Consider the following 17,456-nt stretch of genomic DNA (forward strand, 5'->3'; position numbering starts at 1 on the left):
TGAGTGCCTTATCTTTTGCAGCGATAACAGTTGGTACATAAATACGTACGTTATGTACGTTGGTACGTTGGCAAAAATGCCTTTCATCAAAAATCATAACATCGAAAACGATTAATCAAATACTCATTATATTTTTATTAAGCGTAATTTTATTCCGTGTATTGTTCATTTTTTTTTCTACTGGAATACAGTTCAACACAAATTACTTTATTGTCAATTAGCTTGATAAAAAAATTAAATGACAGAATTACTAGGTACATATCGAATTTTATATGTGCGACGTATCCCTCTAATATTATAAATTGGAAAGTTTGTAAGTCAGTTTGTTTGTTACTTCATCACGTCTATACCGCTGAACCGATTTAGGTGAAATTTGGCATACAAATAGTTAAGTACTTAAATTGTAATACATGTTTATTAACATCCGCTTGACTGTATTCTAGCAAAAAACCTCTTGAGTCCTGACATTTTTTAACAAACTTAGCGTTTAAGACCTACACGTGATTGACCTGCTTTGTTATTTTGGACATTATTTCAAAATTCTTAGAATTCTTTATTCAATGAACAATTTTGTACTTTATAAAGTACATTCGGCCGTTATTCTTAGTATTCATTGATCCTTTATAAAGTACGCGAGGACTTAGGAGGGTAAAGTATTATTTTGATTTTGAAAAAGTTTGAGTCCCGGGAAAGGGCATAGAATAGTTTTTATCCGGGAAAATTGCATAGTTCCCACTGGATAGCGTTAACCAAATCTATGCAGACGGAGTAGCTAGGAACTACAGCTTATTTCATTTGATCGACTTCTTTGCATGTTACGAGTAAGTTAGGTAAGAACTGCGACTTCACGAACTCGAGAAGTAGGTAAGTTCGGTTAGATGCTTTTATTCACGTTACTTATCTTATCTACAAAATTACACTCCTTGAAAAGATTTTACACGTAATACGAGTATATCATATCATCATAATAATATACCCAACGGCACAAAATTTGGCCCTCTCTACATACAAAATTACCTATTAACGCATACATTTGAGGGCCAGATTTTTGCCGCTCAGTATAATTTTGTGATTTAAAAGTATTTAAAACCATCAATCGTGGAACGAAGGTAAGTACTTCCACAATACAATTCATCGACGAAATGATACATCTTTTAATTAAAAATATGTATTGAGTCAAATTAAAAGTACTAATGAATATTCTGTAAGTATCCCTAAAATTTTTATATTTCGGTATTTTTTTGTGATAGCACTAGACTTGTAATTACTTACATAAAAATACATTAAACAAACTAATTTCTCATTAAACTGTAATCAAACTTTGTCATTTAAACCGTCTTCTAAAAAAAAAACACTGTTAGATCTGATGCTGATAAATTGAATAAAATTTGAAAAATGCCAAAGGAATTCTTTACTTAACCCTTTTTTATCTTAAACACTTCTCACTTTAATTAATTACAAACCAACCGCTCCATTAAATAAATAGGAAATTAACATTAATCTTTAGCGCCGGCCCAGACAAAAAGTAATTATAAGAAATGACAATGACGACTCACGGAAGTCCAGAAATATGGGATCTAATTAAGTAAAGAGATGAAGATTGAATAGGAATGTCCATTAACGGTAATAATCTTAGGGGCTGTTTCACCATCCATTGATTAGTTTTAACTGACGGTTAAATGTGATGCCAACTCTATTTGTTTTGTTCGAATAGACGGAGACGGCATCATATTTAACCGTCAGTTAACACTAATCAATGGATGGTGAAACAGCCCCTTAATCTATTATAGACCTATAAATCCATTTTAACAATTTAAGAGAGTCAGACCGTCAAACGAGACATTTAAATTTTCACAGTGGCAAAGCCCATTGGGTTGAGCTACGAGTAGTAGTTATATATAGATAAAGAAGAATAAACGTAAACAATTAGGTCTACACGTCTCTTGACAAAGGCTAACGGGCTTAGCGTGGGAGCATTTTAAAGTGTAGCATAGCATCTCAATCTCAAGCGATCCTCGCAGAGATAGCAGTAGCTAGCTATCTAGTTTTCGAACTCTTTCTTTTAGCAGTTAGGTAATAAAATCGTACATCTACATCACCAAGCATCACTTTACACGCAGATTTAGTACACGAAGATTGTGATCATAATGTAATTAAGATCTCCTTCCAAGGATTAGTTTTTTTTAAGTGAAAGGGATTGGTGTCGGTCAATTTCTTAGAAAAAAAAAACTTGTCATGCGTGAGATTGATATTTTGTGGATTAAATTAGATTATCAAATTCAAATGGGCACTTTTACACGTCATTTTTAAACCACCAGCGCTTTCGGAAAGACCACCATTGCCAAGAAGACTGCGCCGTAAGAAACTTTGCAGAAAGTCATTTTTTTTTAAATAAAATCATTACAAATAAAATACTTAAAAACTACCTACAGTATAAAATTAGAGAAAAAAAAATACAAAAAAAGAATTATAATAATACAAGGATGTATGGGGTCCCTTAATTAGTTACAAAACTAAACACTAACTATATCTATTTTCAGTGGGTGCTTCCAGCGTCAGAAATGAAAAAAAAAAAAACTGAAATAAATATACATTTCAGGTCAAGTAACCATTAAGCTTTTGGATTCCGAACGCAAGCAAGCTCACGCCTGCCGCCCCCAAATATGCTAATGAAAAAATAAATATATCGCAATTGAAATGGTTCCCTATGGCTTAGAATTAGTTAGAATCTTAAAATTAGGTGCTTACAAAATGTTTTGTGAAAATTTTAACTGTTGTCAATGACATTAACGATATTTTACGCTAATAATTATAGGCAGACAAAATCTATGGCATAAATTGGGGAAATATTAATTATTGTAGTAATTCAAATGAAGTATATCTTTTACAAGCTTTTATTACACTTGTATATTGTATGTGTGTATGTATGTAGGTATGTATGAGGGTCAAATCTTGCAAGTTGCATTTGACCCACTTCCAGTTGACTTGAAATTTGCATACTTACTCGTATATATGTAAATCTGGTGACAATGCAATAATCTGGTAGGTAGTGACATTCTGATGGTCCAGCCAGGATTGTCTCTGCAGGACAGAACTTCTTAACCGTTAATGGCATCGGCTTGAAATTTAGTATGGAAATGTAGTTTGGTTGACAATGCAAGTACAGTCAACAAAAAGTAGTTTGCAAAAAAGCTTGTATTCAAAATTAAATTGTTCATAATAAATTTTATCTACATAGTAAGGTCAAGTGCAGTTTAGTTCCTTTAAAAACCACACGCAATTTATATAGATTACATTTTCTAGTGAACTTCATCGCAAAAACTTCGTGTATAAATGCCGTTATAGCAATAACTCTCCATCAAGATACGTAATAGCATCGGACGTCGAGGACTCGACCACATCCGCGGGCATTAGAAGAAATCATAATTAATCGTTTTGTTCCCCGCCCGCTCGCCTTAATAGAGAGCTTTCTACTTTCTACCGGTTTCCATGTTTTCCCCGAGACGTAATAAATTAATCTCCATTCCTGGTTTCCTTTGGTAGAAAACAAAACAAAGAAAGCCGTAACTTTAGCGGTACCTTTCTTGGTCCTTCGTGCGTTAACTCACTAACTTTACTTGGATGCTTTAGCAAGTAAAAGTGGTTTTTCTCTCAGTTTTAGTACCGTTTATGTTTACAATAATAATGTATACATACGCTTTTACTTCAAGTACTGTAACAACAACAGTTACAGAGCATCCTTTGATCTTGGATTAAAGTATTCAATTTACAAATAACTTAACAATAAACGTATAAGTATAAAAACCGGCCTTCTCGATACTAATGCCATCTAGCGATATTTTGCTAGTCATGAAACCCTCATTGTGCCGTAGATAAACATCACTGCTTCTAAAATAGTCCTAATAAAATAACTTGATCTCATTTTGCAGCAGATATACGTCCATCGAGATACGGGCCGGGGTTTGAACCCACGTACCTCTGCTTGAGAAGCGATAGGTCAAACCACTCGGCCTCCACGGCTTTTAATGGCATGTCTCTCTCAGACATCGGTTATTCAGGACCTACAAATAAATTATTGGTAGGCTTATTTCCTTCTCGGCTTTTGTGGTCTACAGCGCTACGAAATTTCAGGTCATTTCACGATATTTTTGGACGAATCTTAATGTAAAAAATACTTTCACTTAGTGTTGCTGCCGAAACCCTGGCTGCTGAAGTAGAGGGTTTTCTAGTGATGCTTGAATAAAACTTCGATAAAGATTCGACTGTAAGTATAATTTCAAAGGTAGCTGGTGTACATAGGAAAGTGCCTAATAAATGTGTGTCTTTTGACGGTTACATAGCTTTTTTTTATAGTACATGCGAAGCTGTGATTGGTCAATATTTTAACGTCATGACCTTTAGTGCGTTTTGGTTTTACTTTACAGCTTAAGTAATTTTATGTATAAATTTAAAACATAAATGACAAAATAAAAACACTTGCGTTTGCAAAACTTACTAAATTTTTTATCAATCATTTCGCACTTGCGTGATTTAGGTATTATTTGTTTAATCGATGTGTAAAAAATATGCTGAGTCCGTATCCGTGTTGCAAATGAAGGTATGGCAAATTGTTTTGTCTGTTTTTTTTTTATTTATTCACTCCGAAAATGTTTCGTGTCTATCAATTACAGCTGTAGGTACAGAACCCTAAAAAGGTTAAAAACAACCCCATCATCATATCGTTCTATATGTCAGGGGATGGCCAGGACAGAGATTTGAACAAGTCTCTGAGAGATATGACAAAATCACGCAGAATGTTAAAATAGCAAATCCATTTTATCATTCGCCTAGAAAAAAAAACATTAATTTCATTAAATACCCGAATCTGTTTAGTGAAATGACGAAATCAGCTAAAAAGGCAACTCGTTTTTCATTTCACCAGATTCGTTTAGTGATTTGATAAAATCCCTGAACTGACGAAAAAATCTGAAGTGAAAGAAAAGTTTTCATGCTAGTAAAAGTAAATAAGTAAAAGTATGGATCTATTATCGACGACAATGTACCGCAACTTGCATAGTAGCTATATATTTTCTCGTTCTGCCTAAAGCGACAGAATTGGACCTCGCGGCCGCATGCCGGGCGGGGACCTTGATCGCGGGCGACCGCCGACCTTTACGAATATGCCTGCGATTGTGCTGGTAATTAATTATACATACCTTACCAGATAGCACTATCTACGTGCGTGCAGATACCTTGTTTCTTGCTTAGCTGCTGTATCATTGGGTCCTAATTAAAAGCGGAATTACTTAATACTTAACGCCAATAACTAGACAGGATGGAAAAAATATAGGTCCTGGAGGGAAAATGCCTTAAATACTTCAGTTAAGGAAGCATTCTTATATTAAAAAAAATATTGATATTAATTCCAAAATTTTCTCAAATTCGGGAATCGAACCGGTTAAAAGTTAAAAAAATAAACACTCGGTTTTAAAAATTCAACATACGTCTTAAAAAAACTCAGAGGTCTGTGCCAGCCCGCGCTCTAACCCAACTTCTGCTTGAGATAGGCCAAACCACTAAGCTACCATGACTTTTTTTAATACAAACTAAGTACTCAGGGAGAGTCTTCGTCCGTCTTTACTTACCTGCGTCTAAACGGCTTCAATTTAACTTAACAGTTCTCGATTTTCTATTAGCATAGCACACTCGACTCGATCGAATATTGTGGGCGATTCACTAGTTTCCGAATCCAAAGTTATATCAGCAAACTTTTGATGTTAGCATAAAGATAACTTTCACAAAACTCACTCGAGAAACTCTCGCTTCAAAGATTTTATCGTATAGGAGCGATAAGCTATTTAGAATACAAATCTTTAACAATAGAGTCGTCTTTAACTAACGTATCTAATTGTGGCGGTTAAGTATGTCTTCAAAATATTTCAATAATAAAACTAGGTGTCGTTAGGTAGTACTCATGTATCTATAATAGTAGATATTTGTTTGATTGAGTAATAACACCTGAGAAATACTAGGTAGCGGCTATTTTTGTTCGCTATTGGAGCAACACTAGTAACTAGGTAGGTGTTAATATAAGGTTTAGCTCATTCATTATAGTGTTTGCAACAGGATATCGTGTCATGTACTTAAAAACCAGGACATGTCTGTCTCGAGTCAACATTGCGAAAAAAATAATGAAGCTAGTTCACTCAGATGACGGAATACTTATACAAATTTTAACATACAGAAGATTTAAAGAGGGCTACAGTGTTTTGTTTAATTATTATTATTAGACTATTTACTATGCTCTGAGAAACTGGACCCTAATGTCGTTTTTACAAACTTTTATTTAACTTGTCGTGTTAGTTTGGATCACATTTTGGAAATTGAGCCAATCAACTATTTTACCAACACTTTGGGCGTCTCCTGCGTTACCAAAATTGTCTCTGGCGTTACCAAAAAATCGTACTTCCAACAAGATATTTCACGGTTTAATAGGTTGAACATACGTAGTATGGTATGTATTCATGTACACCATCTATTAAATTACAGAAAAAATATGTTAACTTACAATATTTTGTACTTAATTGTTTGAAAAATTTCGCGAACAGATTAGTGTTGTTAAAAAAGTTGATTCGCCCAATTGTGTTGTTTTAACCCTTTTACAGTAATCGTAGATGTGAGTGTGTCAAGACCGCTAAGCTGAAGTGGGACTGGGCCGGACATGTCTGCCGCATGCATCCGGACCGATGGGCATGAATTGTTACCGAAAGGCGAACACGTTCCTAGGTGTGGGTAAAAGAGCAACGACAGACGCAAGAGGAGATGACGGGACAATCTGAGCGTTTTTCATCTCGATTAGTAGACGCATGCCCACGATAGGGAAGATTGGCTGAAGAAAGGGGAGGCCTTTGCTTATTAGCAGTGGAACATATTACGGGCTACATAAAAAAAAATCGGCATGAATTGATATTAAAGAGAGAAAATAAGTTTTAGGTAAAAAAAAAAATATAAATAAGCTTTTTTTGCTAACTGTAATTTTTGTTGATGGTACTTACTTGCATTGTCACCCAAACTATCTAAATTTGCATACCAAATTTCAAGTCGATGCCATTAACCGTTGAAGAGTTCCGTCCTGCGGAGACGATCCTGGCCTACTACTATCCTGGACTACTAGGATGTCACTGCCAGATTATTGTATTGTCACGCAATTTACATTACTATGCCAAATTTCAAGACAATCCGACTACTAGCAGTGGGTCAAATTTAACTTGCAAGATTTGACCCGCACATACATAGATACAGCATAATTATATTAAACGTACATTGCAAGTTAAAGCTTTTAAAAATGAGTCTGTGCGAATAATTACTTTACTTAAGTTTATACTCTGCGGAAAAGTTATGACCACTGCCGGAGCACTTGCTTGCAAGGTCAACGGCCACGTGCTGACGCCAACGTTAAGAATTCGACTTGATCCCATTGCGTTTAGGTATGTTTAATTTTATATGACCTACGAATACTTGTTGTTTGAAATGCCGAATTTGAAACGAAATAGATTTGACGAGATTTAAAGGTTTTTCTTAAAAGGACAGGTAGGTATGTAATTATTAGTTACCTGCCTGTTCTAGAAACAAATTGATTAGACAAGAGTTATCCACCTGTCCTTACAAAAAGGTTTACAGGTAAATCTCGTCCAAACTATTTATTCACAGTAAGTAACTATAGAAAAACAATAATTAAAGAACGTGATAGTTCTGTGCAGCCCCGAATATTAAAATTTTTGCTCATACATGAATTGTCAATACTTCTTTGACAAATGAAAAATATTTAAAAAAACCTTAATTCAGGCTCTTGTACTATTTTAATATGGACACTTCTGACTATTATGTATTTTACATTAAATCAGTAGAATAAAGAGCAATTTGAAAGGAGAATGATGTACCGGATCGATCTATTGGAAACTTTAATCAGTCATAAATAACGTTAACCTACATTTCTTTAACTTAACTTTTGAAATCAACAAGCACTTGATATGATGGAAAGTGCAACTATACCTTTAAAAGGTACTCGTAGCGGCGCAGTTTTATACATAACTTACAATAGTAAACTACAACATTTTAATTAGTAGTTCATTAATATGGTTTTGCACAAAGTAAAGTTTTAATCAGTGTAGTATTTATTAAAATACTCTAAATACTGACTAAGGGCCAGCACAGACGGATGCATAGTGACTGCAACGTAAGTAACGTAACCACATCTGCCGACTGTCCATACATTTTTCGTTGCATCCAAACTGCATGCAAATTGCACGCTGGCTGCGATTGCAATGTATAGTCAGTTGCAGTTGCGGTTACGTTGCAGTCGAAATGCAGTCCGTCCGAAAGTGCATTAAACATTATTTAAAATTTACCCATTAACTATAGTGATAATTTTTCATGATATAGTGAAATTTACTACGAGTGGCATCAACAATGCAGAAATACGCTCGCTTTTTACAATTGCTGTGTAGTATTTACAACAACAAAGGGTGTGCCGCATTTACAATACTATAATCAAATGTTGTCTGTAACTGTATAATTATTATGTTGGTAAACTCAACTATGCTAAATCTATTCAGAATGTGTACACCGATCTCAATTCCTCGCAGACGCCATAATGGCTATTGTTTCACTGATTGCGGGCACCTGATTGGTCCAATTCAATGCGTTAAGCTCGCTGGTATCCCTGTCTACAGGGATGTTTTACTTAACACTCGTATAAAGGCTATGGGAATTACACGTGACTAGGTCTTAACAAGCAATTAGATCATGTTAAATGACATAAGACACTTCAAAGTTTTTGTAGGTACCTGTTACTAAAGTTATGAAATAACTACATTTAAGGCATCTGGTTTTTAGTCTATTTAGATCTAGTTCTCAGGTGATATTAGCAAAATATGGATAGATAGAGCGCAGAGATTATAAAGTAATTTCTGCTCGCAGGTGTAGTTTATTTCGCAATGAGAAAATAATGAATGACAAAGACTTTGGTCTGTATTGCACAAATAGCTATTTTTTCGTGCCAACAAGTAATCATTATTTATCTAGTACCACAGCCGTACTCGTAAATTTTTATTATTAATCGAGTTCGAAAATAAAGATGAAGCGATTCGGTGATATTTTTTTCTTATTATCTGAAAGATCCGTCATTAGATTTTTTAAGTTAAGTCAAATACTACTTCGATATTGTTCTATATATAAATAAAAGTTATTTTCCTGTCGGTTTAAAATTCTGTTGGCAACAGCAAAGGGGGTAGCTAGTAATAATTCGTTATGCGTTGTCTCTTCCGGTTACCTCGGGAGTTTATTTTGTCACAGCCATTGCTCCGAGGGTTCAAATGTCTATTCAGTTTCCTTTGAAATGCAGTAGGAGACTTTACAGAGACTTTTTAGATTAACTTAAAGGTTCGATCTCGACATAGCCGACAGTTCTTTACTTACGACTTCGTATTCGGTATTACGCAAAAGTAAAATGCCCCTACTACTCGTAATAGTAACTTAAAATTAACAATTCGTCTCGAAAAATTCTCCGTAACGGTCTACTTTGAATTTAAAAGGTAATATTTCAACAAGTTAAATCTGGCCTTATTAATTTTAAAGTAATTAAAACGAAATATGTAATGATGCAATGAAACGTTGTGCTCCAGTAACCCACGAATTAACTAAGCTAGAACAAAGCACTATTAATAATTACACGCCGAGACATCACAAGACTAAGTAGTTTTACGCAAACCTGACACCCGCCATGTGAGAACCCGCATTAATTGGTATATTTAATTTGCAAAGGTAATCTCGCAATCCTTATCTTTATAAACATAATAACTTCAAACTTAATTTAATTTGACGAGTAAAATATTTGTATAGGTAACATACTATAAAATTACGCATCTGTCGAAAGTATAAACAGTTTATAAAGCAAAAAGTAATTATTTAAAAAATAGATCAACCAGTCGACATTCAACGAAGGCCGTTTAGCCCTCTAGGACGACACCTGTGATCTTCGCCTGAATGTCACTTCCCTGATGAGGTCCACGCATGCATCCGATGCGGGCGGGAGCTATGAACGCGCGGTTTTCGCGGTCGCACCCGCGGGCCCTTCCAATACGCGTCAAGGCCTTCGTTGTTCGTATAAAACGAGTTCACCCGCCCGCAACGACATATTAAGTTACTTTCACGCGGGCAGTGCACATTTTGAACGCAAAATGTACAGGCTTGTTGTATTCGCCTTTGTGCTCGCGATCGCGACGTGCCAGCAGGAAGGAGGCGGCAAACGCGTCCCCAAATACGCGGGGGACCCCAAGACAGCAGCCATCCTTCAGGAAGCCCGCTATCTTAGCGGAAATGGAGCTTTCGGTGCCGCGTACCAGCAAGAAGACGGAATCAACTTCAAAGAAGAAACCGATCCTGATGGCAGCAGGAGAGGCAGTTACTCATACATCGATGACAGTGGTCAAAGGAAAACAGTGAACTACATCGCCGGCAAAAACGGCTTCCAAGCTACCGGAGACCACATTCCTACCGCGCCTTTGCCTGTCGCTCCTACGCCTGCCTACAAACCAGATCCGAGGTACAATTCTCCGGATTACAAGGCGCCCCAGTACAGTGCTCCTCAGCAGTACAACGCCCCCGCTCCTCAGCGCAACTACGGCGGCAAGCCTAATGAAGACGATGGTCAATACTACCCCGAATTGTACGAGCAAGAGAACTATGTGGCGCCTCAGCCTCAATACCAGGCGCAGCCGAAATACCAGCCCCAGCCTCAGTACCAGCCTCAGCCGCAGCCGCAATATCAACCCCAGCCGCAGCAGCAGTACACTGCTAACAACATCTACCCTGGCGTGCAGCAAGCACAGTACAGCGGCTTGAACACGCAGTCGTACCAGCCCGCCCAGCAGTACCAACCGCAGCCGCAAGCTCGCCAGCAGTACTACGATGAGACGACGCCACAGCCATCCCGCTTCTTCCCTCCTGGCAAGTTTAGCCTGAACAGAGCGCCGGACGGCTACACTTATTCTTTCCACAAAGTATAAATCTAAATTACATAAAGGGCCTCGGCGATTTGTAAAGCCCGAGACACGTAAAAAGCATGCATCAATTAACAATTCGCCGAGTCATCGGAGGGCCCCGTGCAGCGCGCATTGGACCGCTTCAAAAGCATTTCTTAATTGTTGTTTGCTGTGATATTGTGAGTTAATGGACAGGTATACATATGTTGATCGTTGTTGTTACTTGTGAAGGAGGGTCTGATTGGAAAGCGCTTCAGTTGTTTCAGCTGAACTTGTAAATAAATATAGAATTTCCTAAGTAAAACTGAATTTTCTTATCCTATCACTGTCACTATAAATTTACGACTGCACGTTTTCAGTGTAGGCAGCTAAGTAACATTTTTTATTCCTAATAACTCAATCCATTGAAAAAATGCAACGAAAAAAATGTGTCATAAAAACTGCCTATTATTATTTAATGCATTCCTCCCATTCCCAGTAATCGAACTGCTAAGCTAAGCTAAGCTTATACCTCATCTTAGGCTACAACTATTAAAAAAACATTATGTTCCATCCATCCATCCATCCCAGCCTATATACGTCGCACTGCTGGGCACAGGCCTCCTCTCAGAACAAGAGGGCTTGGGCCATAGTTCCCACGCGGGCCCAGTGCGGATTGGGAACTTCGCACGCACCATTGAATCGCTTCGCAGGTTTGTGCAGGTTTCCTCACGATGTTATGTTCCATAACTCACTCATTTTGAAACTTCCTTAAAACCCGAAAATCACGCAGAAAAATTAAATTTCGTACACGCCGCACGCTAAACTATTACTTGATAATTGCACCAGTTTACTTCCTGCTACCCAAGGCTCGCCTGGGTTGGGCTGCCTCCGCATTCTGCTTGCACAAATTGCCACAAGCGCGGCTATAACTAGATCACCTTACAGCTTAACACAAGGATACTTTGCTTCGAACCGGTCCACCCGACCACGCCTAACTTTCCATTTACCTGCATTATTGGGTCACTACAAAAAAGATAAAACTAACTAACAACTGTCTATTGTTATTTTTAATTAAACTGTATCATAGTTTCGGAACCGAGGTAGGTATTTCGTTCGTCTATTTATAGCCTGATGACAATTCATTAAAATGGGTTTCCGAATTTGAGCTGAAGCTTGATAATCCGTATTTTGTGGTCAGGGGTCACTTAAAACGCATTTTAAAAATCTCATTGAGTTCTACATACCTATATGACATATTTGTACCTACTTAACCCCAGACACGGTTCACGAGAGGTGCTGACACTTACCTACATACCTACTTCAGAGCTCGATAAGGTCCTCGAGTGATGACTATACACCGGAAAACGAAACGTTGGCAGCTCTCCCACTAGGTAGACTCACGACGACACGACGATGATGATGGGAAAGCTTAAAGCTAGTTTCTATTCGCATTAAATAAAACCTTTTTTTAAAACTCTGTTTCCCGGACTACGTTTACGCCCATACAACCCGTTCTATCACCATCAAAAAGGCATTTTAACAATTATCTAAAAGTAAATCACAGCTCCAATTCTCAAAGTTCAGAACGTAAATGTTGCAAATCCATTTGAAGTATTGTTTTCTAAGTAATCGATGATGCAATGATGTTATTGTTTGTTTCGACATTTGTTTCTGATTGCTATGGGCGTAAGTTTAAACGGTCATTCAACAAATTGATTTGAGGCATTTTGTAAAATGACCGCTTTCGATTTTGGTTATGAAGTATGGCCTTTGATTTTACGAAAGATTAGCTAACAATAGATAATATTGACAGTAGGTGATAATATTGGTCAGTTATAAAAGTTGAGCGAGTGGTGGTGTACTTACAGGTACTTGAACCCGACTCAAAAGTACGATAAGTATCAATATCGCCTGGAGCTGCCTACGCTACTGCTAGAGACGGAGGTTGCTTGTGGGTGCAGGCAGATCATGGGACAATTTACACAGATTTACCTAGTCCAACCAAACCTAATCAAGGCTTTTGTAATGTGTTCTAGACAACGGACAAACATACATGCTTAAATACATATTAACATTTAAGAGCAAGCATATCGACCCTTTCAATGACATAGCTGGAAAAATATGCAAGTTGAAGTGGCAATGGGCGGACCATATCGCTCGAAGAACAGATAACCGTTGGGGCAGAAGAGTTCTCGAGTGGCGACCACGAACCGGAAGACGAGGCGTTGGCAGGCCTCCTACCAGGTGGACTGACGACATCGTGAGAGTTGCGGGAAACCGGTGGATGTAAATGGCGAGTTGTCATTTATTGTGGCGGTCTAAGGGGGAGGCCTTTGTTCAGCAGTGGTCGTCTTCTGGCTGATGATGATGATGATGATATGCAAGTTTATCTGCGTCGATCAGGGTTAGAACCCGCGACCTTTAACTTAGTAGTCAGGATCACTATCGACTAGGCTGTGTGTTATCTATCCGTAGTTCCATACTGACCATATCCATCTTAACATTATAAATGCATAAGTAACTCTCTGGATGTCTGAACCGATTCAGATGAAATTAGGTATAAAGGTAGTTATAAACCCTAGGAATGACATTTGATAATACCAACTGTAGTATTAACTGCTATATTTTCTATACCTATTTCATATAAAATACGAGTAAGTCTCCATCGGACTAACGGACGACTGTATTTCCGCTTGCCACTCCATTACTGACAATGTGAGCATTGGAAATATTTCAGAGTAGAAATCACGTGTGTTATTGACTCGGAAACTTTTATGTGATTGTAAGGCACATAATTATAAATAATAGTGCAAATAACATTAGAATTGTCCGTGCCATACCTTACCTTACCTTGCCGTACCTTACTTTGAGCCGTAATAACTAGTAAAATGCAAGCAAATCGCTGTTAACTCGATTTCAAGCATCAAAACTGACAGCTGCCATCGATTTTATAGCTTGATTTTCCTTGGATTTTCCTCATACTGAGATCTGTGTAAGATAATTAAGCCGAGGTTTGCTCTACGTGTCACACAGACGAAGCTGTTGTGAACGGTTTTAGCAGAGAAGAATGCTAGCTAGATTAGGTTCATCCAACATATTCGTGTCCAAAACAATAAGCTATTTATCATTTAAAAAGACAGTTATCTATTTTAAATAAGTACCGACTATTTGAGTAAAATATGAAATACACTTAAAATTTGCTTCTTTTCTTTTTAATAGATGACAATGCGACTGCTTAGTTGTTCTAAAAGAAAAATAAAATACCTGCCTACGTATTCTTTTGCGTCAATTAAAGAATGAAACGTCGACAAAGGGAGCCTTAAGTACTCGTTTAATTGAGCAAAGAGGTTTACAAAGTATACTTTCTTTCCTTTAGTTAATATTTTTTTCCGTATTTTATTCTTAACGATTGAAAACGTATTTCGTGGAACAGTTTTATTGCCATTGTTTTGAGTTCGCTCATTCGTGTTATTAAGAAAATTAATATTCAAGTGACTGAGTTCTGTAGATTAGTATTTTAATTTCTTACTAGCTTTATCCCGCGACTTAAACGTGGAAGAATAAAAATGGGACTAACTCTATTTTCCACGTAAATTTCCGAAAATCTGTGCACTGTACGTAAACCTACTTATAAATACTATTCTCCATTAAGGCATTTCGTCCAGCATGTCATTTATAAAATAAATAAATATCATGGGGCACTTGACACCAATTGACCTAGTCCTAAACTAAGCAAAGCTTGTACTATGGATACTAGGCAACGGATAAAAATACTTATATAGATAAATACATACTTAAATACATATTAAACATCCAAGACCCGAGAACAAACATTCGTATTATTCATACAAATATTTGCCCCGCCAGATATATTTCAGCATTATGTCCGCTAACTTTTAAGTCTGCTCCAGTGGTTAAAGCTGTACGATATCTGATAGTCCGTCAGTCACTATGTTCTTTTAGGTATGAATTGCGTTTTAGGATTCTGTGTCTTTTTCTTAGAAACTTGTAGAGGTATCAAATTGAAATGAATGTAAAATACTAGTCTGCATTCCCTTGAAATTATGAAAAAAATAAAGCTTCTAGTTCAACATAATCAAAAGATACAGTCCTTAAAAAAGTTGTTTCCAATCGAAATTCCCGGGAATCAAAACCTATAGGATATGTATGTACAGTCGCCATCAGATATTTCGGTCGAAAATATCGGCACATTGAACTCTATTATTAAAGTAATAGAGTTCATTTATCGATATTATTGATCACCTTGGCCGCTCCAAAATATCTGATGGAGAATGTACTTCCACTATTTCTATTATTTCTAAAAACTTGAAGTTTGGTGTATATGGAGCTCTCATAGCACAAACGATACGAAAATTCTGAAATTCTTACAGTTCAAAGTCTGTCTGTATGTCAGAATCAATAAATACTACGAAATAACCCCAAACTAAATACGTTAATTTTGCATAGAAACAATCTCCGCTAACATTGGATTTTCATAGATACCTAAAAAAAAATATGGACCCCTCGGTGTGCGAGTCCGACTCACAATTAGGGAGTTTATTTCAATATAATTATCAACAACAATGTGATAGGTACTGATATAAGTAATACGACAATTTTTACAATCATCAACACCAATAAGAATGAAAATAAACCTTCTTTATATACGAGTATCTAAAATGATACCAAACTGGACAACAACGTTCATTCGATTCGCAGCTATAATCAGTCTATGTCACAATTCGACGCTACCTATCTGTAGGTAAGGTACCAAGGAAAAATCACGGCTCAATGGATTTGGAGTTCACTTTGTATGCATTGTGCATCCTTTCCGATGCATTCGGCTGCAGATCACGGCGAGAGAGCAGATTCCCTGCACCAATACGACAAACATACGCCAATTGGCAACTCTCGAGTCTTGATTTTTGTTTTGCCCCCTTTAAATTGAATTCTCGGACAAGCTGCGGTATAAATAAATAAAAGAATTTTGCTTCAGGTAAAGAGCTGTGAGGTTTGCTTGCTAACCATTTGGATTGCCGGTCTGAGTGATGTTCAATTGTCAGTGATTTTGTTCTTGTTTTTGAAAAATCGAAAATTGTGTTTATTTTAGGAGGTGTGCGAAGCCGCATCCTATAACTCACTCTTAGGGAGTTTAATTTCAATATAATGTATTCTACAATAATGTTTGATAGGTACGTGATATGAAATTCTGAATACAGTTCAAAGTTTTGTATGCAGAATCTAAATCAACACCAATAAGAATGAGATAAAAAACACTTCTTTATATTACGAGTCCTGTCTTAAAGGAAAAGATATTACCATCACTGGCACAATTTTTTACAATCGTTCATATCGATTATCGCAGACTATAATCAGTCTATGTCACAATTCGACGCTACCTACTGTAGGTAAGGTACCAAAAAAATCAGAATGGATTGGAGTTCACTTTGTATGCATGTGCATTATTTAGATCATTCGGCTGCAGATACGGCGAGAGAGCAGATTCAATTTACAATACGACAAACATACGCCAATTGGTAACTCTCGAGTTTGATTTTTGTTTTGCCCCCTTAAATTGAATTCTCGGACAAGCTGCGGTATAAATAAATAAAAGAATTTTGCTTCAGGTAAAGAGCTGTGAGGTTTGCTTGCTAACCATTTGGATTGCCGGTCTGAGTGATGTTCAATTGTCAGTGATTTTGTTCTTGTTTTTGTTAAAATAGTACTTAGGCGACCGAAATTTGATCGGTGTTTTTTTAAAATTGTGTTTATTTTAGGAGATATACCTACGTAATTAAATAAGCTTTAAGCCGCATCTAACTTAGATTAGAACACTATAATAACGCTGAACCACCAAGCTGATAACGAGATAATAGATCTGTCGAAGCCGTAGTGGCCTAGTGGTTTGACCTATCGCCTCTCAAGCAGAGGGTCGTGGGTTCAAACCCCGGCTTGTACCTCTGAGTTTTTCGACATTATAAAAAAAATTATGGCCCAAGCCCTCTTGTTCTGAGAGGAGGCCTGTGCCCAGCAGTGGGACGTATATAGGCTGGGATGATGGTGAGATCTGTCGAAATTGCGCATGAAATTTTTACTTCTCAAAATCATTATAATTCAAAAACACGCTCGCTCATCTCAGAGATAAACCCAAGCTAGATTGATTGTTTCCTCCTAAAAGTCCCACATAGCAAATTTCGTCAAAAATATTACAGCCGTTTTCAAGATCCCCGATGTAAATAAAAAATTAAAGGATTACTCCTGTAAAGATATTTAATTATTTTTTGACCATTTAATGGCAATATGCCACATACAGTTTTGTTTAGCAAAATCTATGAGTGGAACTGGCGTCGTAATATATTATGGGGATGGCTCGACTTTAGACATTTATTGACATAAAAAAACACACTACATCACAACAAAGACACAGTAAAAACATAAATAGAAGAAGAGAGA

General features: G+C 36.9%; 1 protein-coding gene across 1 annotated transcript; it reads left to right on the top strand.

Moving 5' to 3' along the window:
• Positions 1 to 10,173: 10,173 nt before the first annotated feature.
• On the top strand, positions 10,174 to 11,325 carry Cpr100A (Cuticular protein 100A). Its single transcript, XM_074089724.1, has one exon. It carries the CDS (start codon positions 10,218 to 10,220, stop codon positions 11,043 to 11,045), a length of 828 nt encoding a protein of 275 aa, XP_073945825.1. The 5' UTR covers positions 10,174 to 10,217; the 3' UTR covers positions 11,046 to 11,325.
• The last annotated feature ends 6,131 nt before the right edge of the window (positions 11,326 to 17,456 follow it).

The sequence above is a fragment of the Choristoneura fumiferana genome, chromosome 7 (assembly GCF_025370935.1).
Source record: "Choristoneura fumiferana chromosome 7, NRCan_CFum_1, whole genome shotgun sequence".
Lineage (NCBI taxonomy): Eukaryota > Metazoa > Arthropoda > Insecta > Lepidoptera > Tortricidae > Choristoneura > Choristoneura fumiferana.

What these genes read in the sequence shown, in the direction of transcription:
- Cpr100A (XM_074089724.1), top strand. Translation starts at nt 10,218, where the DNA reads ATGTACAGGCTTGTTGTATTCGCCTTTGTGCTCGCGATCGCGACGTGC.